General features: G+C 36.3%; 2 protein-coding genes across 3 annotated transcripts; both read right to left on the bottom strand.

Moving 5' to 3' along the window:
• Window positions 1-86: 86 nt before the first annotated feature.
• On the bottom strand, window positions 87-27,196 carry LOC120071111. Of its 2 annotated transcripts, none has more exons than XM_039023170.1 (5): window positions 27,062-27,196; window positions 6,864-7,036; window positions 6,041-6,466; window positions 3,210-3,398; window positions 87-584 (listed from the first exon to the last, which is right to left on the bottom strand). In XM_039023170.1, exons 3-5 carry the CDS (start codon window positions 6,290-6,292, stop codon window positions 495-497), a joined length of 531 nt encoding a protein of 176 aa, XP_038879098.1. In that variant the 5' UTR covers window positions 6,293-6,466; window positions 6,864-7,036; window positions 27,062-27,196; the 3' UTR covers window positions 87-494. The 2 variants fall into 2 exon arrangements, with proteins under 2 accessions (XP_038879098.1, XP_038879099.1); XM_039023171.1 differs by lacking the exon at window positions 27,062-27,196 and adding an exon at window positions 24,885-25,802.
• LOC120071973 lies at window positions 16,365-17,447 on the bottom strand. Its single transcript, XM_039024404.1, has one exon. It carries the CDS (start codon window positions 17,445-17,447, stop codon window positions 16,365-16,367), a length of 1,083 nt encoding a protein of 360 aa, XP_038880332.1.
• Window positions 27,197-27,281: the final 85 nt, after the last annotated feature.

Genomic DNA, 27,281 nt, shown 5'->3' with positions numbered 1-27,281 from the left:
GCCAAACCCAAAATCGCTCAACCGAATGACTTTGCGATGTTGGGTTTGGCAATTTATTTATCAAAATCTCCAATCAGGAGGTCAAAGAATTCAAATTTCTCCTTCGAGGTTCAACTAAATAAATAAATTTGAATGACTTCGAGGTTTACCCAGAGATAGATATTATAATAGGACGATCACAACTGGTTTCTGCCGCCAAACCCCTTGTTTATGGAATTGCATAAACTATCCACCACCATCCAGGCTTTTCCACCACCAATTCGCAATTCAGTCACAATTTATTACCTACTTTCTCTATCCTGACTCATCGCTACCTGATAATCCTCTACATAAAATATCAAACAGGAGACCTACATGATCAATATCATATCAGACATAAAAACAAGATAATTTCTAAATGTCTTCCTAACCATCCTTCAAAGCACAGCCCCAAACACCAGTTGAGGTGAGCCTGAAATTCTCCAAACCTTATGGAGACTCTTCAGTCTCTGAAGTCACTTGGAAGTGGAACCATGCCTTACACTTTCTTCAGCCCGAGTAAGTGCATCTGACAGTACATCAATTGTCCAATCCTTTAAATCTTCCTGCATGAAACGATTACCAAAGCAAGTACTTATAAAAAGTTATCTGTTAGGCCGCCGCCTCCGATTATATATCAATACAAGAGGGGTATAAAGGTCATGACTGGAAAAGCAAGTAATTAGTTACGTTGGAGTGAGGGAGTTCATTGAGAATGTTTGGTGCGGGGACCATTAATAGTGTTCTGAAGAGTATTAGTAGAGTTGTTATTTCCTTTTGAAAAAACAAAGGAGTTCCCTCATCTTTTGTCCAGAAGCACTCAATCAAAGTGTGTCATATGACAATTTTTTTAAAAATAAATTAAAATTTAAAATTTTATTTTTACCATGTAAGAAAAGAGAAGTTTGTGATTAGGTACAACCTAGACTACACCCAACCATTGCCTTTTCCTTTTTATCATTTTTATGTTATTACTTTGTTTAGTATGACTTCTACTCGAGAGTGGGAGGAGTACGATTTTATTCCCTCAAGGCAAACTATTATCATAACAATCGCAATACTATTGTCATATCAATACACTGAGAAAGTTTCCTTACATTATCGTTACGTGGTCAACCTGCCCCCAAGCCACATACGGACAAACTTCCACGGGTCTATAAGGTTAGGTAGGATAGTTTTGTCCTTCATATCTTCTTATGATAAACAATAAAACACTAAAGGGTTGTTTGAGGCGTTGAGTTGAGATAGGATGTCTGGAGTTCATATGTCTGGCGAGTTTATATATCTGTGTTTGGGGTGTAGAGTTATTTGGTCTGAGTTCATGTTGTGTTTGGGGTGCAGAGTTGAGTTTATATGCATGAGTATCTGATAGTTTTTTGAACTCATAATGATTACTATTTTTGTTTTGAAACATTTTTATTCAATAATTCTACTCATCCTTATTTGAATAAAATATGGATTGCAATTTTTTTCTTTTAATTTTTGAAACATTTCTTTCTTTCTTTCTTTTGTGGGCAATGAACAACAATTAACCCATTACATTTCTTGTAGAAATATGGTTAAATAAAATGAGAAACTAAAGCGAAATAAAAACTTTGATTCTAGCTAATTTTTCTCCATGAATTTCATTATCATCTTCTTCTTTTTCTTTTTCTTCCTATTGTTGCTTTATATTTTTACTATGACATGGATTTTTTAATTAAATCTCCCCCATTATCGTAACAACCAATGGAATGTCACCACATTTCTTCAACAGTTTCACTTTCATTTCCTTTAAATTTGGAGGATCATCAGAGAACAAATCTCTATTTTTCACTAATTCTTGCTGGAAAATGTTCTAGGAAACTTTTTTTCATTTTATGGTTTTTTTTTTGTTATATGTTACATACTTTTCAACTACATACATACTTTTCGTCTAAATATTCTTAACACTCATTTGATATGCGAATTCATTACGTACAAATATTGCAGTTAATGTAGACAAAATAATATTTTTTATATAATCAACAACCCTACAACATATTTTAATAGTCATCAGTCTTATAGTAGTCGAAAGTGGTTATCAAAGTTGATCATCGAAGATGATTTTTGTTGGAGTTTGTAGTCAGAGGTGGTTGTCGGATCCTTAAGTTGGTCATATGAAGGTGTATTGGAGTTGGTTGTCGAAGTCTGTCATTGGAGGTGGTTTTTGAATTCCGGAGTTGGTCGGGCAAAAATGGTCATGAAGTTGATCATCGAAGATGATTTTCACTGAAAATTGTAGTCGGAGGTGATTGTCGGAGCCGAAGTTAGTCGCATGAAGGTGGTATTAGAGTTGGTTGTCAGAGGTTGTCGTCAAAGGTGGTTGTCGAAGCCTCGAGTTGAACGTCGGAGTTGCTCGCTCAAACGTGATCATCAAAGGTGATTTTTATCGGAGTTTGTAGTCGGAAGTGGTTGTCAAAGCCTATGAAGGTGGTTATCGGAGTTGGTCGTTGGAGTTTGTTGTCGAAACCAATTGTTTGTCGGAATCGGTAGCGTGAAGGTGGTCGTCGGAGTTAGGTCACCAGAGGTGGTTGTCGAAGGCTAGAATTGGTTGTTAGAGTTGGTCGCGCGAAGGTTGTTGGAGCTCAAAGTTGGTTGCCAGAGCTATCATTGGAGGTGGTTGTCGGAGTTCGAATTTCGTTGTCGAAATTGTCATCAGAGGTGGTTGTCGGAGCCCGAGTTGATCGTCAAAGCCCGGAGTTGATCGTCAAAGCCCGGAGTTGGTCGTCGGAGTTGTCATCGAAGGTAGTTGTCAGAGTCCGGAGTTAGTTCTCGGAATGTGACAGTGGCTATGGGTGGAGCCATTGAAAACATGGGAAGAAGAGAGAGTTGGGGTGAGTTGGGTGAGTTGGTAAAATATACCAACTCAACTCCGCCAACATTTAAAGTTGATGGACCAAATAATGAGTTGGTATATTATACCAACTCAACTCAACTCATGTTGGTGAGCCAAACACCCTCTTAAAATTTTGAATAGCAACTGCAGTATTTGAAAATGTACCCACATATTTGATAGAAACTAGGAAGTTTCAACGACGTAGATCAAGCAAATCAGTAACTAGGATGGGAACGGGAAGCACATTACCATCACTTAGGATGGAATAAAAGATGAGAAATATGTACGCTTTCACATCAATTTCCATATCAGATCAGTGATACAATAGCCTTACCATGTGTAAAGGTTCTCCAGTTCTAATTCTTGCATTTGGACGAGCAAGCTTGGATTCAAATGGAGTTCTTGGTCGAACATCTCGAATTTCCTCCCACTCCTCACGACTAAGCATCCTCACAGTTCCTTGACCTGGGGGAGCATTCTTTATTTTGCGCTCTATCAGCTCTTCAGATCTTGACTCATCATACTGAAAAAAAAGCACAGGTACACATTTTTTGGATAAGAACACATTAAAAGGGATAAATAAGATTTGCTAGAAATAAACCTAACCCCCAATGGGGACTGAACTTAATACATCCAGTACATGATAAAATAAGATCATAATTTCATTAAAAGGGCTGACAAATTTCCTAAAAACATTGCCACATTAATTGAATGAGACAGGATATGTCCTACAAGATTCTTACGAGCGCAGGCAAACCGGTGGCATTAATAAACTAGAAAATAAAGCCAACCGACCACATCCACTAAAATATCCTTTTAATTGGTTCTTTTATTTTGAGATTCTCAACTTCCCCATTGGCTATATAAATAATTGTTTGCAGGCGGCATACGTTAACACTTAACCTCCATATCAGTGACAAAATGAGGAAAGACAACTACTCATCACACTAAAATCTAAACACTAATCATTTCAATTTCATGTTTCAAGGCTAAGGAAGAACAAATAAAATTCCAATGTCAAAAGAGAGACAGAGGGACATGAGCCACACGGCCAAGACAATCAAGGAGTACATTGGACATAGGAAAAGATTGAAGTCAATCACCATGGGTTGACCTTGACCTAGTGGACAATAAGAGCCAAGAAGTATTAAAGGGCCCAGAAGAAATGGATTCAAGCCTTAGCTTCCTTGATAACCAATGTAGACTTAGGCGGCTGTCTCGTAAGAATAGTTAAGGTGCGCACAAGCTGTTAATTTTATCCTAAACTTAGAAAGTTGTGTCCATTTTAACCCTAAACTTTCAGTTTCTTCAAATTGAACCCCAAACTACATAGGTGTTAAAATGTAGACCCTTTGTTAACTTTTCGTTTGAATCACCTATTTAATCACGTGATGTATAATTTTCTCATTTTTTTCTAATTCACATTGCACACGAATCGGATCCCTACTTGTTAATCACTTTTTTTTTTTCTTTTTACTTGTTTGCCCTTTTCTCTATTCTCAATACTCTGAAAAACAAAGTCTTTGGAAATTTCAAGCTTGGTGGTGTTTTCAACATTGACACTACAAAAGTCTTGCTCAAGAAGATGAACATCAATGATCAAACCAATCTGAGACCAAACCAAGGGTTCTCTTGAACATGGTTGAATTATCCGAAAATGAAATTGATGATCAATGAAAGTTGAAAAGCCGAATGCAGTTTGGGTTTTTGAAGAGAAGTAATGGGAAGGCAAAGAAACAACATAGGGGTTGGGTTAAGAAATTGCCGCCTGAAATTAAGAGAAGAGTTGAGGAAAAATCTTGAACATGTGAGGAACCCAAAGAAGGAAGAAAGACTTCCCATGGAAACATTTAGTGGTTGAAAGGGGGGATCCAGAGTTCCAATGCCTCACAGTGAGAAATAGAAGATCCTCCCATGGAAGCAGCAACTTAAAATTTCAAATTTAGAAAGCAAATTATCAAACTTTAAGGGGGCATTTGAGGTAAGAAGTTGGTTATTATAGTCATAGATTATTTTTGTTGGGTTATAATTTTTGTGTAAGGTGTAGATTATTTTAGTTTGGGTTATAATAGTATGTGTTTGAGGTGTAAATTATTTTAGTTTGGGAAGGAAATAGTAAACGCTGTAGCAAATAACAAAAAAAATGATGAATGCAAAATAGTAAAAATTGTAGCAAATAGAAAATACTATAGCAAATTAAGGTTTTGAAATAATGTTGGCTGTAGCTAATTAGGGACTACAAAATAGTATTTATTATAGCAAGAGATGGTTATTATAGTCTTAGGATAGTCCTTGCCCCAAACATCCCCTAAGAGTCAAAACAAATCAGACCTAGGTCGAACTGAAATTTCAGATGAAGACAATCAGAACAGAAAGAATAGAGACTGAAATATCCATCTAGAAAATAAACAGTCAGTGCTAGAAATTTTTTATCCAGGTTTTCCCCTCCAAGAATCATTTTCTCACAGAAATCTGCTTCTTTCACCACAGAAAACAGGCGAAATGAAACTCAAAATCACAAAGTTCGATTATAGTTGATTGCATTTTTCTCGCTCCAGATCTTCCATTTTTAAAATCATAGTGTCTCGGTTTGGGAGAGATTGAAAAAATAGAATTTAAAAAAAATAAATAAAAACCCACTTCTCCAACAAGTTTCTTTCCTTTCCTGCAAACTCAACCCATGTACAAATGTATAATGAAGAAAAAAAGGGTTAATCACGTGATTTTAATGGTAGTTCAAACAATGAATAACAAAAGGTTTACATTGCAACACTTATGTAAGCTTGGGTCTACTTTGATGAAATTGGAAGTTCAAGGTTAAAATCGATATAATCTACTAAGTTTAAGGGCCATTACTGATTTTTATAAATTTAAAACAAAATAATATTTTAAAAAATAAAAATAGAAAACATCTTGAAATCCACGAATTAATTGCACATCATATATGATATATCCAACTCTGTCCCCACACCTACGCTAGAGTTCAATGATTCCACTGGGTTGGAGAATCTCAACCAAGGGAGGGAAAAAAAAGTATTATCACTGAGATTTCTATACATGTCCTAAACTACTACACACAAAAGTCATGATATTTCAGTATACTCAATAAAATAATCAAATAAGAGAAATGGAGGAAACAGAACCAAGTTGAGGAGTAGCGCATACCATCATAAGGAGTTTAGCAAAGAGAGCAACTCCAACAGCAGTGAGAATCATAGGCATAGAGGCAGTGTCAAGGAAAGATTTTGATTCAGGAACGTCCACAATGAACTGATCCTTCTTCGTACTTTTCTTCCTCTTCCTAAATTTCTCCAACTCTGTGATCTTTCCCTTTAGAACCTCTGATGGACCTTCACGTTGCTGAAGGAGATGCATCTGTCTCCGAAGTACACGTAGTCCATGCCCAAATCCTGTCATGCCTATTGGAATCTATTTCTCTTTTTATTTCTCTCTTAGCAAATCGCTTCAATTCCCAAATGAGAGTTTCTCAAGTAGACCACAAATGTATTGTATTTGTAATCTTGTATGGTCTGTAAATTTGTTGGTGCCCTCACAGTTGAAGTTGGTGAAATGAGAATGATCCGCTTGTTTCTTGAAATCCAAAAAGATTCATGTAAGTCATTTTGTTCTTGTATAACAACTACAAGCTTGAGCAAATAAGGAAAATTATTTTTTTCATCTTTTAAATTAAAATTGACATATAAATCTCTCAAATTCAAAAAACAGCTTTGAATCATCCTTCAGATCAGAATTCTACTCTCTGTTTTTGTTTTTTCTTTAATTCAGATCAGAATTCTGTTAGGACACTGTCGGAAACAGAAAAACCTGTCACCTTATCCAGAATGTACTCTAAAAGAAAATGCTCCACAATTTTAAGATTTGAAATTAAGGACATATTTTTAAGTATTTCCACCACCCCAATCCAGCATAATGATAACAAACCATATTATCAAGCATTCACTAAACTATTAGTGTGGAAGTTACAAACCTTGCTCAGCAATCGAGATTTGCCTTTAGAAATCCAGTAATCTTGCTTACAATTGATAACGGGAAGGCGTGGTGTGGATCTCTGTCTGGTGAATTGGTAATTGTTATACCCTACCAACGTTCTCGTAATCGAATTTGTGCAGCCGCATGCTAAGGCCGGCAACAGGTGTGTACCTAACACAGACAAGGAGTCGATGAAATCAGCTGAAATTAGGATTAGTTTGCCCATTCTGATCATTATGATTTAGGATTTGAACGCTATGATACCAATTTGATGTAGTCTAAATGCTAAAGGGAGAGAAATCTCCAAGAATCAAATCAAGAGTCTTTTTATTAATGAGAATGTGACCTAATACAAGGAGGGTCTCTCTATTTATAGAAAATTACAAGAGTCCCAAAAGGATGACTAAAAGAGATTAAAACTAACTTGGCAATTAAAATGTAATTAATCAAGGATTAATCAAGATTAAGTTGATTTTACCAAAATATTCCTATTCTATTACATCAGTTGTCCAGCAAGCTCAAGAGTGTCTTGGCATGCTTTAGGTGAGTATTTAGACCTTGGAACCCTTTTTGGAATAGATTAATGCTGGAATTAGATTCTAATTTCTTAATTATGGGTTATGTGTAGATTGGTATCACCGTGCTAAGTTTGGAAGCAATTTCGTAGCAAGCCACTCATTGGGTAAGTTGTTGGAGTCCTTAAAATGAAGTTATATTTTGAAATAAGACCCTAAAGGTTGAAGTTATTCATTGTGGCTCATGATTTAGGATTTGATTAAAGATTTCTTCTAGGCTAAGGGTGATTGTTGCTGTGATAACAATTTTGAGCTTAATTTGAGGTAAGTGATTTACTACCGCTTTGCCCTTGAACCTGAGTTGGTGTTAAGATTGTGATTGTGCTGAAAGTGTGATTCTATTTTGATGGGTTGAATTGCTATAACTTGCTATTGTTGGACTGTTGAAGGTGTTCTGGAAACCTGTGTTTATGTTACGAAAAATATGATTTTATGTGAAGGTTTTGCTATCTTTGATTGATGAATGAACTATTGAGACTATTCTGGAAACTCATGAGATATGTTACTATGATTTTTATATTATGTTGTGGCTTGATATGAACTTGGATGATGTATGTTGTATGTAGACTGATGGTGGTTGTTAGCACCCCTATGGACTGTGTTCATCCCTTGAGTATGTTTCGGCGTCCTTATGGGATCACCACGTACGATTATGTTATTGTGTCTCTTCGGAGTCACTTCTTATGAAAGTGTGCCTTCGGGTTTGCCTCTTATGCCTATACCTATGCCTATGTCGGGATGCACACCTTTGTTTTGATAGAGATACTAAACTGTACACCTAGTGGGCCCAATAGTGGTTCATTTACTGGGTATTTTTTTATACTCACTCTTTTATCTATATTTTTTTTAGGTAAAGGAAAGGACAAAACGGCGAATGTTGTGATCGGGCTTTGGGACTTGACAATGTTTCCACATATGTTTTTCTTATGTTTGCAAATTTTAACTTTGTAATTAAACCTTTAAATTCTTTGAATATTTCCTTCGGTGTTTTTTAATTTATTTTAAATTAAGGTTAAGGGTACCCCAAATAGAGACTTTATTTTTTTATTATTAGGTTTTATAATAAAAAATTATTTCATTCTTTTGAATTTAGTCAAACTTTGTGAAAATATTGTTTTGAGATTTTTGCATGCATATAGCAACGGTCCGATTCTCATTCTAGAAAGTTGGGTCGTTACAACCCATCCCCGGAAAGCTAACGTCCCGACGGCTATCTGGCAGTACTTCACTCGGCCACACCTAGTTAGAACTCTCTGCCAGTTTCCCTTCGAAATGTCAACAACCAGCTCTGATACCATTGTTAGTTACTTAAGCACCCGTCTCAAAAGCTAGTTATTGGGATGGGAGAGCCAAGCCACTTAAGTACCACATTGGTCATCCCACTCTAGCAATTATGCATTTTTCCCGCTCTGTTAACGAAAGTATTGATTGAAAGTATAAAAAGTATTGAAAGTTTTGTTTCAATGGAAGTCTATTTGAATATTTTGTTCCATTGAAAGTTTATTTGAAAGTTTTGTTTTCATTGAAGGTCTATTTGATGGAAAGATTTTAGTTTTGAATGTTTTTATTGATAGATTTTGGCTTTGAAAGCACTATTTGTAACAAAGTTTAAAGGAAAGTTTTACAAGGATCTGTTTCTTTGTTTATAAACGTTTTGAAAGAAATGAACTTCAAAGGTTGATGTGAGAATTGTTTATTGAGCATTTTTGTACTTGGTTTTGCTTTTCCAAAATATTTCAAATGAAGGATCAATTGACAATTATGAAAGAAGTCAAGTTTGGTATTCTGGCACGAGACATCAAAAGACGTTTCTTTAGGATTTGATAGTTTCTTAAAAATCATTTATATTAATTTGTTTCTGATGAATTATGTAAGTGATATGGTTTCAAATTATTTTGTTTTCTGCATTAGTGTTAATAGTTGTATTGAAAAATATGGACTCACTTAATTATTAATCCTCTAGTCTATAATTTATTTTTTCCTTCATGGTTCACCGACAAAGAAACTAAAATGAAAAGGTGAAAATCTCCAATAATAAAATCAAAATCTTTATTATGAATCAAAAAGTTGTTAATACAAGAAGACAATCTCTCTATTTATAGAGAATTGGAAAGCAAACTAGTCCTAATTCTAATTAATCAAAGAAACTAATCCTACTCCTAATTAGTCAAAGAAACTAATCCTAATCCTAATAACCCAAGGAAACTAATCCTAATTCTAATCAATCATGGAAACTAATCCCAATCCTAATCAATTAAGGATTTGACCATAACACCCTAACTTATCCTAATCCTACTACATCATTCTTATCCCTCCCAAAAACAACTCGTCTTCGAGTTTTAAAACGAAAATGAAGATAAAAATAAAAAAGTAAGCCACTCAAATGGACACATCTCTGAACATTGGGCACCAATAACAACCAATTTTCACGAGTCATGACAATATATCAAATATTTGATTCTTGAAAGGGAAAATTATTTCATTAATACTATCATCAATGAACCCAAGAATTAAGTTGTTTAAAGAATCCTTTGTTGTTAAAATATATGCAGACTCCTCAAGGAATTAAGGAAAAAGATTTTCAATTTTCTTCGAATTAGGTTGCCCATGAGTATCTTTTTCTTCTACACTTAAAGAATTCACATCCTCCCAATATTTCCTCTCATATAACCTTGATCTTGGTTGTTCTTGAATGATTCTTGATAAATCTTGGACATCTTTAGCATGTCATAGGTGTTGTTGATTCTCTTGTTGTCTTTCTTTGTGGCCAAAGCTAGTTTCTGCTCTGTTGATTATTTCCTTTATTGTGAAATTTTATATTGTACTTATTGTATTATATTTGCTATATTTTATTCTTTCCTTATTTGTAATTGGGTATTTCTTCTATTTAAGAAACTCTTTCCTCCTAAGATTAATAAGAGAAAAGAATAATGGATTTTTAGCATGGTATCAGAGCAACAAAATATTTGAAACCTTAAATACCCCCCAAAAAAAACCCTATTTTTTTCTTTTTGAAACCCTAGAAAAAACCCAATCTTCTGCCGACCGGTTGCCGCTGTCCGTCAGCTATAATTTTCCTAGTTGCTGGTTCGTTTAAGCCTTTGTGTTGTTTTTGTTGCTAATGCTAATGCTAATGTTGTTGCTGGTTCGTTTAACCCTATTTTCTTTTCTTTTTGAAACCCTAGAAAAAACCCAATCTTCTGCCGACCGGTTGCCGCTGTCCGTCAGCTATAATTTTCCTAGTTGCTGGTTCGTTTAAGCCTTTGTGTTGTTTTTGTTGCTAATGCTAATGCTAATGTTGTTGCTGGTTCGTTTAACCCTATTTTCTTTTCTTTTTGAAACCCTAGAAAAAAAACCCTCTAATGCTAATGTTGTTGACTCCAACCCGTTTAACAAAGAACAAATTGATCAAATTTTGAAGCTGCTACAGACCAATTCATCATCTGGTAATCCTAGTGTTTCCTTGGCACAATCAGGTACTTGTCTTCAAGCTTTCTCTTGCCTTAATTCATCTCCATGGATTATAGACTCTGGAGCTTCTGATCATATGACCAGTTCCTCTTGCTTATTTAAATCATATTCTCCTGTATATTGCAATGAAAAAATTTGCATTGCCGATGGCAGCTTCACCTCTATTGCAGGAAAAAGAACTATTCCTTTGACTACAAAACTTATATTACGTTTTGTCCTTCATGTTCCAAAATTAGCCTGTAACTTGTTGTCTGTTAGTAAACTCTCTAAGGATGCTAACTGTCGTGTTATCTTTTGTGAAACTCATTATATCTTTCAGGATCAGGAATTGGGGGGGACGATTGGACATGCTAGGATGATTGATGGTCTCTATTACTTTGATGAAGTTTCTGCTAGTCATAAAAAAGTTAAAGGCTTGAGTAGTGTTTGTTCTCTTTCTGTTAAAGAAACTATCATGCTTTGGCATCGTAGATTAGGGCATCCAAATTTCTTTTATTTAAAGTATCTATTTCCCGATTTATTTAAAGGATTTGATTGTTCAATTTTTCAATGTGAAAGTTGCATTTTTGCCAAACATCATCGATCCAACTATTTGCCTAAACCGTACAAGGCTTCATCACCTTTTTCCTTAATTCAGACTGAAGTTTGGGTCTATCTAAAGTCTTAACTCATAGTGGTAAGCGTTGGTTTGTTACCTTTATAGATGACCACACTCTTTAACTTGGCTTTATTTGTTAACAAAAAATTCAGAGGTAAAAGAGGTTTTTGTTCGGTTTTACAATATGATAGAGACTCAATTTCAAACTAAAGTTTGAATTCTTCACTCTAATAACGGCACAAATTATTTCAATGAACAATTAACCAATTTTTTGCCAGAAAAGGGCATTTTTCATCAAGCTACGTATCGTGACACGCATCAGCAGAATGGCATCGTTGAGCGAAAGAATAGACACTTACTTGAAGTTGCTCGTGCCCTTATGTTCTATATGAATGTTCCAAAATATTTGTGGGGTGATGTCGTTCTTACAGTTGCATATCTGATCAATCGAATGCCGTCTAAGGTTTTGAATTTTAAAACTCCTCTTAATCACTTCAATGAATTTTTTTCCTAATAACCGGCTGTCTTCTAATTTACCAATTAAATTGTTTGGGTGTACTGCTTATGTCCACACTTCTCCTCTTTCTCGAACTAAGCTTGATCCTCGAACCACTAAATGCATTTTTGTAGGCTATGTTTCTCATAAGAAAGCTTACAAATGTTTTGATCCTTTGACCCACAAGTATTTTGAGAGTATGGATGTGTTTTTTTGGAAAATCAATCTTTTTTTTGCCCAAATTTTCTTCAAGGGGAGATATGAGATATCTAACCTTGAAGATAATTTTTGGATACTTTATCTCTCCCAAACATCAGTGGTCCTGCCATTATGAGCTCTAGTCCTTCGATACCAAGTATGGAGAGTTCTTCTTCAGGGAGAAACACTACAAAATGACTCTACAAGTCGAAATCTCTAAACTTCAGGTTTATACTAGAAGAAACTTGACTCAAAGAGTCCGAGATCAGACAATTGACTTATCACAGGACCAATCAAATACTCCGATGAATGATCCTGAAGATCCAGGTATTAGACACTCTACTCCTATTTCTCCTAGTTCTTCATCTCCTTCTAATCCTTTACCTGATGTCTCTGATCTTGATATTCAATTGTCATAGGAAAGGTACTCGTAAATGCACCAAATATCCCATTGAAAACATATCTTTTCTTATCATAGATTGTCCGACTGTCATAAAGCCTTCACATCCAAAATAACAAACTATTTGTTCCAAGGAATAAACAGAAAGCCCTAAATGATTTGAATTGAAAATTAGCAGTAGGAAGAGTTCAATGCATTGAAACAAAATTGCAAATGGACATAATCGAACTACCAAAATATAGAAGACGGCGGGATACAAATGGGTGTTGCACTGTAAAATGTAAAGCTGATGGTAGTATTGAAAGGTACGATTGGTTGTCAAGGGGTTCACTCAGACCTATGGCATTGATTATCAAGAAACATTTGCTCCAGTAGCTAAAAAAATAAATTTTTTCTTAATAGAATCTTGTTATCTGTGGCAGTTAATTTTGATTGGCCTCTTTATCAACTTGATGTGAAGAATGTCTTTCTCAATGGGGATCTTGAAGAAGAGGTTTTTATGGACTTGCCACCTGGTTTTGAGGTGGATCTCAGGATTAACAAAGTGTGCAAGTTAAAGAAATCATTATATGGGCTTAAACAATCTCCCAGAGCATGGTTTGAATGGATTGGAAAGGCAGTCACAAGCTATGGATTTAGTCAAAGTTAAGTTGATCATACTATGTTCTATAAACATACTGGAAATGGTAAGTTGGTCGTTTTGATAGTGTATGTTGATGATATCATTCTTATAGGTAATGATGAGACATGACTAAATATCTTGAAGAAAAACCTTGCTAATGATTTTCAAATCAAGGACCTAGGAACCTTAAAGTATTTCCTAGGAATGGAGTTTGCCAGATCTAAAAATGGCATTCTTGTCAACCAGAGGAAGTATATGCTTGACCTACTGAATGAGACAGGTTTACTTGGTTGCAAGATAGCAGAAACTCCTATTGAGCAAAATTTAAAATTGGTTGCTGCAACTGAAAAAGAAGTAAAGGAAAAGGAAAAGTACCAGAGAGGCTTGTAGGGAGACTCATATACCTCTCTCACACACGTCCTGGCATTGCTTTCGCAGTTAGTGTAGTAAGTCAGTTCATGCATGCTCCCGGGTCAACTCACTTTGAAGCAGTTTATAGAATTTTGAGATATTTGAAAGGTACTCCAAGAAAAGGTATATTATTCACGAAGCATGACCACCTAAGCATTTAGGTTTACACTGATGCTAATTGGGCAGGAAGCACGACTAATAGAAGATCTACTTCGGGGTATTGCTCTTATGTTGGAGGAAATCTGGTTACTTGGCGAAGTAAAAAACAAAGTGTGGTTGCAAGAAGTAGTGCTGAAGCAGAATTTAGGGCATTAGCCCATGGTATTTGTGAGGGCATGTGGATAAGAAGACTATTGGAAGAATTGAATTTCTCTCAGACAATGCCGATACGCATCTATTGTGATAACAAGTCAGCAATTTCTATTGCCTACAATCCAGTCCTTCATGATAGGACCAAACATATTGAAGTTGATAAACACTTCATAAAGGAAAAGATTAATACAGGAATAATATGCATTCCCTTTCTCCCGACAATAGAGCAAATTGCAAATGTGTTAACCAAAGGTCTTCCAAAGTGGCAATTCAACAAGTTGATTGACAAGCTGGCTATGAATGATAACTTCCAACCAGCTTGAGGGGGAGTGTTGATTATTTCCTTTATTGTGAAATTTTATATTGTACTTATTGTATTATATTTGCTATATTTTATTCTTTCCTTATTTGTAATTATTTTATTCTTTCCTTATTTGTAATTGGGTATTTCTTCTATTTAAGAAACCCTTTCCTCCCAAGATTAATAAGAGAAAAGAATAATGGTTTTTTAGCATGCTCTATTCTCTTGCAGTGGAGGTAATTATGGTTGGTTGTGTGGCTCAATTAATTGATTTGACCAAATGGACATATTCTTTGTAGTGGCTTCATCTTCTTCAACACCTCCATCGTTGATTTCATCCATCAATAATTCCTCATATCTAGTTCGAATTGAACAACTTCCGTGTTAGTCCCATCGATTTTTTCTTCTTCCAACTTAAGCTCCTCTTCGATCTTTCTACCTTTCTTATTCAACTCATCTTCAATTGATTTTTTCTTTTCTTCTCCTCCCTTCATTTTTTGCACTATTTCAGAGCCCATTTGGATGAGTTCTTGATCATCTTGAGACCATATGTGATTCTTGAAAACCTTAATGTTTAGGTGGTCATGCTTTGTGAATAATTATGCTTTTCTTGAATTTTTCCAAAAAGAACCCGAATTTCATTCATTCTCTTTTGAAAATCCTCTTGATAGATTTTTTTATTTCAATATTTATGTTTTTTTGAAAATGTTTCAACCTCTGAATTTGTGTTGGAATGATTCAGGGGTGTTCTTTAAAGTTGGTGATAATAATTTCTTTCTTTCTTTTTTTTTTTAAAAGAAAAAAGAAACAAGTCTCTTCATTAAGAAAATGAATAGACATTACAACAAGAGAGGAACAACATGAAGATACAAGTCAAAACAAAGCAAAACACACGGATCAGTGAGTGCATCCAGACATCTCAACTAGGTTGACACCCTTTTAGCACTCTCATCACATCCAAAAGGGAACAAACCAATAACAAAATCCTAAAAACGACTTAGGACCCAAACTAAACCAGAGGATTACAATGAAAATTGAAGATTAGCCCAAAAATAAAATCTGAATACAAACAGCATAAATTCTAGACGCATCCAACTACGTAAAATGAAGATGGAAAGATAAAGACAAAACAAATGCGATCTAACTAAGGTTGAAGTCTTGAATGTAGAAAACTTCTGGGGAATGTAAGAAGAGCCCGGTGATGATGGAGTAAAACGAGCCGAGTCAATCTAACCATGATGAGCCTGCAAACATTAAACAAGTCTGATAATCTCGGGTGGAAGAGTGGCGAGTAGACAAGGGCAGCAGCTTAGAAATCCGGGTTTATGAAGGACTTTTCAATTAATGCATATATTTTGAGTTAAATAGTCTTTAAAGGTCTTTACCTGGGAACACCATGAGGATGCATTCAGTTTAGTTGTCTCGAAACAAGAAAACCAAGGAGTCACTTTATTGTGAAAAATTCTTTGGTTTCTTTCAAACCATAAGTCTGTAAGCAAGGCCTTCGCAGCATTAGTCCAAAGGAGTTTTGGTGTCGGCTTCAGCTTAGGCCCCACTAGCACTTGTAACACATTTTCTTTAAAAACTTTTCCAAACACCGAGCTGGTATTAAAATAATCAAAAACCTTCTACCAGCAGTTTCTAGCATACTTGCAGTCGAAGAAGAGGTGCTATGAATCCTCCCAATCGACTTTACAAAGGGCACACCTATTAGGGGAAAGACAATGAGTAGGCAATTTCTTTTGCAAGACTGAGGAACAATTAAGGAGCCCGAACAACATGATCCAAATCCTGATATTAACCCTTCGTGGGCTTTTGGTTTTCCTTATAGCTTTCATCAAATATTTCTCTAGAGGGGAGGCCAATGATAAGTGTGTAACAGGGGATTTAACCGAGAAAGATCCGTTAGATTCAAGCAACCAAGAGCGCTTGTCAAGGATTTCCCTCACTGATATCTTATAAATGATGCCCCAACAAGTTTTGAAAGTCCATGAACTCTTCCTCTTTTAGAGATCTTCGGAAATTAATGGACCAAGAGGAGGTGGAGGGATCCCAATGCTCCATGACCGAGCCATTGGGAAGAAATGCTATTCTATATAGTTTCGGGAAAATTACCTATAATGGAGTATTATCTGACCAAGGATCAGACCCGAATGCAATTCTGCTCCCATTTCCAAGTTTATAAACTGCCAAAGCTTCTACCTTTAGCCAAGATCTTGAAATACTTATCCATGAGCTGCGAAGGTTGAGACTTACTTTTCCAGAGGTATGCCAATCGAACATGTCTCTTCTATGGATACTCTTTACTACTTTACTCCAAAGAGTATTTTCATTGTGTAATAGCCGCCATCCCCATTTGGCTAGGAAAGCCAGATTTCTTGCTCTTAGTCCACCAAGGCCAAGCCCTCCATCCTCTTGTGCCTTAGTGACAAGCTCCCATTTTACTAAGTGATTGATCTTCCCTCCTTTGTGACCTTCCCAGAAAAAATTCTTCATGGTTCTTTCCATAATACCGAGCACTTTTTCTGGCAACAAAAACAAGGATAAGTAGTAGGTAGGTAAGTTTGAATGAACGGACTTACATAGAGTGGCCTTCCCTCCTCTAGATAAGTTAAATCTTCTCCATTTATCTAGCTTTCCTTGCAGCTTGTCAATTACCGGTTGCCAAAATGACACATTTTTGGGATATCCTCCCAATGGTAAACCAAGATACATCAACGGTAAATGCTTCACTTTACAATTAAGTTGTGCCGCTACTGAAAGCATCTTGTTCTCCTCTATATTGATCCCACAAATTGCAGATTTTTCCCAATTCACCTTTTGGCTGGAACACCATTCAAAGATCTCGATAGTTCTTAAATTTTCAATCATTTCATCACCATATTTGCAAAATAACAAGGTGTCGCCAACGAACTGAATAATGGATATATGCACCTTATCTTTCCCCACAAGAAAGCCTTCATATTTCCCTTTTTCGTGCAGCCTTGCAATCAGCCCACTTAGAACCTCGCTGACTAATAGGAATAGAAAAGGAGAAAATGGATCTCCTTGTCTAATGCCTCTTGTAGTCTTAATTCTACCTCTAGGCCTTCCACTAATAAAAATAGAGAATTTTGGGTTAGAAACACAACCCCTCATCCAAGAAATCCAACGAGGATCAAAATTTTTTCCTTGTAGAACTTTCTCCAAAAGGCCCATTCTACTCCATCAAATGCCTTTTCTAGATCAAGTTTTAAAACCTAGCCTTTTCTCTTCTTGGCTCTATACTCTTCTACGGGTTCGTTGGCAATGAGAATAGGGTCAAGGATTTGTCTTCCTTTAACAAATGCACTTTGTGTAGAAGCTATTATGCTTGGCATGGTTACTTTGATTCTTTCGGTGAGGACTTTTGCTACTATCTTGTAAGTGTGGTTAAGCTAATGAGCCTAAAGTCTTTAACCATCACTATATCCACTTTTTTTTAATTAAACAAATAAAATTCTCCTTAACACAAGAATTAAGCTTTCCATTACCATAAAATTCTTTAAAAAGCTTCGTGAAACTATCTTTTAATAATTCCCAAAATTTAAGGATGAATTCTGAAGTGTAACCATCTGGACCGGGGGCTTTATTCATTCCCAAAGACATTACTGCTTTTCTAATTTCTGGTTGTGTAAATCTGGCTACAAGTTGACAGTTCTGCTCTCTTGATACTTTTGCCCATTGCAGGTTGGTAGGGATTGACCTTACTCCATCAGCCTTGGAATAAAGGGATGTATAGAAGCCTACAATCAGGTCTTCAATTTCTCTAAATGATTTGGCTGGGATGCCCTGGTCGTTGATCAATTTTGAGATCAAACTTTTCCTTTTTTTGCTGCTAGAAACCTATGAAAGAATGAAGTATTTTTGTCACCCAAGCTTAACCAATTCAGCTTGCTTTTTTGTAGGAGGTTTCTTTCTTCCACTTGGTAAAGATGTATTAAATCTGCTTTTAGTGCCAATCTGATGCTTTGTTCCTGCTCATCAATATTTGTGTTTCCCCCTACAATTTCTCGTCTTTCAATTTCTTTCAACAAAAACTCTTCCTTGCTTTTCCTTTTTGTATCTGAATCTGAATGCCATTTTTTCAAAGCGCTTTTCAATTTTCTTAACTTATCCAAAATAGCATAGCCAGCCCAACCTTGCTGACTGTTTGCCTCTAAATTTCTTTCAATCAAACGGGCAACATTCTTTTACATTTAACCAATTATTGCAAAATCGAAATGGGGCTAGACCCCATTCGAATGTTCCTGCTTCAAATAGTAGGGGAAAGTTATCAGATAGAATTCTAGCTTGTCTAACCACTCTTGAATTGTCGAAGACCTCCTCCCAATTGTTTGATATGAAGAATCGATCAATAAGGGATCGTGAAACTAACATACCTTCTCTTGACCAAGTGAATCTTCCATTAGAAAGGGGAATTTTCAGCAAATTTGTATCTTTGATGAATTTGTTGAATTTTCTCATTCCTCTAGTCATTCTTCCAATAGGGAATCGTTCTTGAATTCGGTGGGTCATGTTAAAGTCTCCTCAAATGCACCATGGCTCTACATAGTGACTAGCTAATGAAGATAATTTTGCCAGAAACCTATTTCTTTCTCTATAATCCGTAGGGCCGTAAATATTTGTTATCTAGTACACCTTTTTGCAAATAGACAAGCATTTGACTGATAAGGACATTTCCCCTTTAATGACCTCTAACACTGAGATCTTCCCCTCGTCCCACATGGTTAAGATACCTCCTGATCTGCCTATTGCTTCTATGTGAAACCATCCTACCTCCTTTGAACTCCATATACTTTTGATGAATGCCCTATCAAATGTAGCTCTCCTTGTTTCTTAAATTAACACTAGATCCGGATTTAATTTCTTCAAAAAACTTCTAATGGTCACTCTTTTTATCTTGTCTCCTAGTCCTCTTATATTCCATGAAGCTATCTTCATCGAGGCCGCGCTGCTAGCTTGGTAGAAAATCCTAAGCCACTGTCTTTCCAACACGAACTTGATCATCCAAGTATGATTTCACAATTTTCCAATAAGGAATGCAGAATCTGGGGTATGTCTTTTTTATTGAGGGGACGGAATGAGAAGAGTTCAGAATTAATCATCGTGGGTGCTGCCTCTAAATTGAATAGTTGAACCAATTCCTTGCCATATTCATCCAAATCGTTGGAATTCTCTTGTGTTTCTTCTACCTCCAAGTTCTCAAACTCTTCATTGCTTGCACTTACAATAGAATCTGTATCATAATCTTGCTATTTCTGACTTGACTTGGGTGAAGAACGGCTTGGAAAACCTCGCACGAAAGATAAATTTGAGCCTAATATTTTAAGGTCTAAAAGAGTAAAGGAACATTATTGCAAATTGGAGTTTTCTAACCTATTTGTGAACATGTCGGGGATGTGAACTTTAGAACAACATTCTTCGAGGCGATCGAAGTTTGTGATTGTTATCCATGAGTTAAAGAAGGAGGTCTTCTTCTTAGCAAAGTGTTTGGGAAATGGCTTCGGCCAATGTGCTTGTTTTTTGGAGCCTAAGGTTAGATTGTTCGCGAAGCCTTTCATTTTTAACTTCATTGGGGAGGGACTTTTCTTCAGTTGGAGAGTATCAGCTTCTTGATGACCTTGAGAGAAGACGGAATTGAGAGTATTAACTTCCACCTTCTTAATGTAGGAGATGGCGGCTTCAGATTTGGAATTAGAAATGCCATTTTGTGTTGGCTTCGAGGCAACTTTTGATATGGATTCAATGATTGGGGAATGAAGGGTGTCAGGTACAGCTGTGTTTTCATGAATTTTGGCCTTTTGGACTTCCTTCGCAGAGCGGTCAACGGGTAAAATTTGAAAAGGCCTGTTCACACTAATACCAGTAACGACCCTTGGGCTTTCTTTTGAAATTTGAGGCACCTTCGAATTCACTTTCCGCATTAATACAGTATCTTTGTTCACACTTAACCAGATTGGGCTTCTGATGGGAAGAACTTCCATTTGCGAGTGGGAAATGATTGCAGAGGATTCTTGAGACTAAACTCTGGCGGCTTCTTCAACGAGCTCTATTTCAACTCAATCTTTTGATTTTTCTTCGAACATGGTGCAAAAGGATTCCTTGAGAAGTTATAGGGGTTACAGGGATCTGCTAGGAATGCCCAGCCTTGATTCAACTCATCTACAGCTATTTCTTCGTCCTTCATAACTCGATTCAATCGAACTAAGTCGATTGGGTTAGCAAAATCTTTAACATACAGTGCTCCTTTGACCTTATTGGGGTGTTCTAGTGGCTCTATGTCTCCAAAATTCAAGAATATGTTACCTCTATTCTCTTCTGCAACTTCTATAGTAGATGGCACAAAACCACATAGATTTCTTTTAACTTGAATTTTAGCTTCCGTAACATTTATAAAATTCAAGGTTTCAATTCCAATAGCTTCTAATCCTCCAAAGTAGGCCCCAATAGCTTCAAACGTTTGCCTACTCCAGTAATCTAATGGTAAATTTTTTATCAAGATCTAACCTCCATATCCCTTTACCACATTCGGTCGACCGTGGACTTGTTCGCCTGCATCCGGCCACCGATCTCACTCCCTCGGTCCTTATTGTCGGTTCCGGCCGCCGGTTCCCTTAGGCTTCTCCCTCCCTGAAATCCTAGCCATCCACCTCTGCCTGTTTCATTCAAACTCCAAGCATCTTCGAACTTTTCCAGCCACTGGAGCCTATCTCTTCAAACGTCGCAGTCAACCCTTTTAGCATCCATCGGTTTCCATCTGACAGTACCCTTTATCGTCTCCAATTACCATCCATTTTCTTTCCTTCGTCCGATCATCCATTTTCTTCCAATCATTCTCACTCGCCAACCCCTGTTTTCCCTTCCCTCTTCCCCACCTAAGCTTTGTCCTCTGCCGTTATTTCTTCCGCCTCCCTCTTCCCAGCTATCCTTTGCCCTCTACCGTCATTTTTTATCTGTCCATCCTTCCAACCACCTCAAATTATCAGAGATATCTCATTCTTCTATCTTCCCCCACTCAACAATTCAACTCCCGCTCCAGTTTTTTGTCATGGAAATAGAAAGTTGTAAAATTGATGGTTATTTCTTTTGCATCTAGTTTGATTCTGGGTTGTTTTTATGTGGAAGATCTGGAATTTCAAAACTTTCGTTTTATCCGATTCTCACCTAAGTTGGTTCATAGATTCAATTTCAAAACTACTTCAAGCTTTAGTTAATAGCTTTTTCTTGAAAAATAATCGAGATAATTGCGGTGCAACAAGACTTTCGAAATTTAGAAGTTCATCCAGTTGGATTTTGAGATGTGTTGTTTAGGCAGCGACAGAAGTTTTGATAGGCCACCAATACTAATTCAATATCAAAGAAGAAAGGGTAGGGGTAAAAATGGTAAGGAAGGAAAGGATGGCAATGTTTTCGTTGAGAAAGAGGGGACCACTTCTGTGAGGGGACCATCTTAGTTAGTTAGAGAAAGGAGAAGACGTATAAGAAGGGAGTAAGAGGGGCTGTTTTAGGGGGGAATTTTGGTTAGGAAGAAAGAGGTTGGGCAAGGTTCTTCTCTCGACTAGTGGGGGAGAATCATAGTAATTTTCCTTTTCCTCTGTTTTGTCATTGTAATAGGTGTTGAATTCAATAAAACTTCATTTCCAAATTGATATTCTATCAAGGTTGTTCCTATATTCACGTTCCTTTGGGAGCTTCAAAGCAAGGTTGGTGTTATTTTGTGGGAATGCTCAAGGATTTTATGGAGAAAAGGGAGGCTAGTCCTTTGATCAATGTTACAAAAGTTCTGCAACTGAACAAAGAAGTTTCTAAGTCTCCCACAATTGAGGAACATAGCTCAAGCTCTATATTTAAATGACTCGACAACTCAAACAACTTGAATTACCCAACCCAAAATATAAGGGGTTGGGTTGGGTTGAAAACTTTATTTTGGTTTTTTGGGTTGCCAACCCAAGTCCAAAAAATACCCCTCAACCCAACCCAACTCAACCCATGTACACCTCTAGCTCAGCGAATAGTGGGAGGAAAATCTCATTGTCCTCTATTCCAGACACATCAACACAGAGTGAGTTCTTAATTAAAAAGACGAGCCAAACATAGTGTCACACCCCCTCCCGTGCGTATATCTTAAGCCTGGAAGGAGATGTGAAGATGACAGATACCACCATTTTATGATATCTACTATCCACTCACTCCTGTATACTAGATAATTCTTATAACATAGATGTGTCTAGTTCAAAGTTAATATGATTGATTACAACTATCTATACTAAGTAGGTTTACAAACATATTTGAGATTCTTTCTGAAGCCTAATGATGTTCTATTATAGATCCAGGGTTTTGCTCTGCTAGAGTGACAGATCCTAATCTCAAGTGGCACTTCCTGAACATCCTCTCACTCTACTTGGGAGGGAAAAACAAAACATTGGAAAACGTGAGCTAGAAACTCAGTGAGTGGTAAGGCTTTTAGGAAACTAAGTTTTTCTTTTAGTAATTTGTTTTGAAATAATTTCACAAGCAACAATCATAAACAATGTTAAGAAATAAGACATAACCATCCCAGCCTGGAAGCTGAGATAATACTGGCATGATCATGTGTTTTTCAAGTTGTCTAGTCCAATCTAAGACAAAAGTGTGAAGAAACAATCCCAGTACCCAATATAGCCCACCGAATGTGCACATGTTGACATAATCCCGTTAGACGTGCTCGAGACACGCTAACATTTATCCATGGTACAATTCTAGTTTCCAAACAAATCCTTATGAGCATGCGCAAAGGCAAGCCATTCACGTAAAATAATGGAAAATCAATAACTTAAATCCATAAAATCAATAAGGTACCTACACTACTTTAGAAATGGGTGATAGTAGTCATTTCAAGTTTTGCTTCATGGCTTTTGGAGCATCAATCAAGGGGTGGAAGTATTGTAGACCTTCTCAGTATATGATGCTCTCTTAAAGAATTGATAGGTTAGGGTGTAAGACAATCCTCCACAAGGATAGTCTTTGAAGACTTGTTCATCGTAAAAAAATGTCGAGATGTTTGAAATTGACATGGTTGTGTTGTTGCTTGGGGATTCAAACAGCTTCTAGGATGTAGAGATTGGCTAATTTAACTTTCAATGAGTCTTCCTCATTGCATAGTGCTTCAAAAGTTCTCTCTATATCCCTCTAAGTTATATGATCATCATGAGCAAAAAAAAGCATTTCTAAGTTCAGATATTTTTCTCTCTCCTAAATCTAATTGAGGGAATTATTGGTTTTTCAATCCAGTTATTAAACAAAATTCCTTCAACCCAAATTCTACTATATGGCCATTAAAGTCGAATGCTAGTCGGCTTCTTTGTATAGCATTGTCTTTTTACTAAGTAGTTGAGGAATTGGTTGGGAATTTTGGCCATTTTAATATTAAGTGTCCAAATGGGACATTTAAAACTTGAAGAAAAATTGTTTCATCTAATTTTGTTCCACCTCTATACTGAAGTAGATAGTAACTCTTAAGTTTATGTTCTCATTTTCCATAATCAATTCATGTTTCACCTATTGAAATGATATATTTAACAATATGTCAGAAACTAAAATTTGAATAACACCAACAACTAGAAACATAACTATCAACAAACTCATTATCTATTATCTATTATCTATTATCTATTATCTATTGATAGACAGTGATAGTTGTCTACCACAGATAGACAGTGATAGAAGTCTACTGTCTATCGCACAATAGACAGTGATAAAACACTATAACTGTTTATCCCATATTGACAGCAATGGTAGTCTATCACTGTGTATCGCTGATAAACATTGATATAATGCTATATATTACTTATATTCAGCCAGCATAGTGAAAAAAAAGTTAGAGTACAAGTACCAAATACTAGAAAAAGAGTAAAGCAATAACAATAATATTATATAACAAGTATATTTCAGAAACCATCACAATAATTAAGTACCAAAAACTAGAAAAATAGTCCAACAATAACAATAACATTATAGAACAAGTATACTTCAGCAATTACCACTATTAATGTCTCTCCCAGATAAATTCACACTTTCAAAAATTGAAAATAATAAAATACTATCACTAACATAGAGTGCAAAGCATTAACAAAATCACTATCTACCAACAACAATCAATAATTACTTTGATAAACATAGATAGATATCTAACAGTGTCTATCTACTTATAGACGGTGATAGAACACTATACTATTATACTGTCTATCAATAGATAGAGTCAGATAGTGTTTGTGTCTATCTTTGATGGTTCTATCAATGTTAGATGGTTCTATTAGCATTGTTTAGTGGTTCTATCACTTTCTATCCAAAAAAAAATATAGAGTGCAAACCATTAATGCTATCTACCAACAACAATCAATAATCAACACAATTAAAAAATTAGAAGCACATAGTGGGTGAACTTCTATCACTTTGGTAGACACAGATAAATGTCTATTTGTATCTATCTATTAATAGACAATGATAGTCTTAGACAAGTATTTGTGTCTATCTTTGATGGTTTTATTAACAATGTTTAGTGGTTCTATCACTATCTATTTGTGATAGACAGTGATATAACACTATCACTCTCTATCACAACTACTTTGGTTTTACCTTCTTCTTCTCTTCGGATTTTATTTTGTTTTCTTTTGCTTTATGATTCAACTTTCATTATTTTCTTTCCTTTTCCTTTGCTTGTTGATGCAACCAGTTCAGCCTGTAACTTGGCCTCCTTCGTGTAGGCATGAGCATTGAATATCTCTATTATGAGACCCACGCGATCCAATACAGGTTTATCCCATGCCCGCTTCAGATTCCTTTGCTGAATACCAGAAAGAATGGCATCACAAAAATAGCATCAACTTCACTTTCGACTCTGCCGCATTCAAATGGCATTTGATGGTATCCACAGTCCCTGGTCCAAAATATGTATCAGCGTGGGCCACTCTTGCAGAAGGATTTTGAACTACGACGTGAGAGGGTATGTCCTTGTCGAAGAAATCAATATGAAAATACCCATCTCGTTGTTCTTCTAGAGAATTTGCAAGACACAAAGCCTCATTTAACTTTGCTTGCAGAAATGCATTAGGACGAAGACGAGGTTGAACCACGAAGAGTTTCGGCGGAGCTATTGGGTCTCTATTGAAAAGGGAAACAACGTCGTAGCTACCTTCCTTCTGTTTGGATAAGTGGGAGAATGGCGAAGAGAGAATTCAAATCCAAGGAGCCAACAGCCTAGAATGAGAGAATTAGATGGTAGTAGATAGCTTGTTGAGGCTGAACAAACAATGGATACGTAATGGGCGAGAGGCTTGACGCGAGGTTGCGATACAGAGATGATTCTCAACATTTGGAAGAATTAGTCGTACGATCTCCTTTCACCAGTATCCACATCCTCCATGTTGCTAAGTTGCTCGGCCCAGAGTTTCCTTTGTGCTCGCCTAGAGCGATGTTCCAAAACTATTCAATCGTACATTTCCTTTGCTTGTTGATGATTCAGCTTTGACCACTTTTTGTTTTTTTGTTTATCATCTAGATACATAAAAATAGGTTTAATAAGGTTTAATAAGTTTGATTAAATGAAGGAGTTAATGAAATGAAAAGAAAATAGAAGGATTATAACCTTGAAGAGCTTAGTTGATGATAGATTGTAACTTCAGTTCAATGGATTGCAAGAATTAACAAGCATCAACAGCAGCGACGACAGAGGAAGAAGAAGAAGAAGAAGAAGTAGCACCAACGGAAGAAGAAGATGAAGCAACGAAAGAAGAAGTCAGTGATCGAAGAGATAGAATGCGATAGATGGTGACCATATACAGTTTAATGAAGAAGAAGAAGTCATTGCTGTTGGAAGAAGACATGGGAAAGCGTGGGTCGTGAGCGTGGGTGTTGGGCGGGTTGGATGGGTAAGCCGATTAATTGTGGGTGGGTCATGTGGATTGGAAACTGACTAATCGTGGGCGGGTCATGTGGATTGGGCACTGACTAATCGTGGGCGGGTCACGTGGATGGGCACGGTTTTTGTGTGGGCTGGGGATTTTTTTGGTATTTCACTACCATGGGCTTCTTTCAATTGAGCAAAACTTTCTTTTATTTTATCGTTTTAAAAACACCGCATTATTAGGTTAAAAAATATTTTTAATCCCTAAACTTTTATGGAAATAATAATCTAATATTTGAACTTTAGTTTATAATGATTTAATTTCTATAACAATTTAATCTTTAAATTTTAATAAATAATTTATAATTAAAAATATTACTAAAATTTAATATTATTCATATAGTAGATTTTTTAAAAAAGGAATTCATAAAAGTAGTATTTAAAAAGGAAGTAATGTGTGTGTTAATTTTGGTAGAGATATGGGAACGGGGAAGGCCTGCCTCTATTTCATTCACCGTCCCTACAAATTTTCCAGCAGGGAATAGAGGGGGATTCCCCATGGAAAAAATTTCCAACTTTGTTTTTTAACCATTTTTTTATTTGATTTCAATTAAATATTTTTGTACATATATTGATCATTTTAATATATATATATGTATATATATATACACACACAGATAGGAGCGACAAGCAATCCAATTATTGTGTAGAAATAAGAAGAAAAAGGCAGAGAAAAATAAGCATTTAATTTCAATTAACAAGTTTCACAACATTACTTTTACTCACAAGCAACACCTATAGGCATTAAGCTAAAGAAACAATGAAATCACCAACACTGCCTTGATGGAAAATGAACATACATTGCCCTAAAGTGAAGAAATGAGAAGGAAAAAAGAAGATCCGGACGTACCTGTAGCTGACGACGGCGGCCGACGCCAAGCTTGGAAGCCGGCCGGACGCCGACGACGACAACAACCTGTAGCTGACAACGACGGCGACCAACAGAGAACTACCTATAGTTGACGATGACGGCGACCGGCGGGGCGCTGAGCTTGGACGAAAAAGAGTGAGGCCGACGGCGCTGGGCTTGGAAGAGAAACGTGAGGCCGAGAGACAGAGTGAGGAGAGAC

Source organism: Benincasa hispida, chromosome 2 (genome assembly GCF_009727055.1).
Source record: "Benincasa hispida cultivar B227 chromosome 2, ASM972705v1, whole genome shotgun sequence".
NCBI lineage: Eukaryota > Viridiplantae > Streptophyta > Magnoliopsida > Cucurbitales > Cucurbitaceae > Benincasa > Benincasa hispida.
This window is presented reverse-complemented; position numbering and strand designations above follow the sequence as displayed.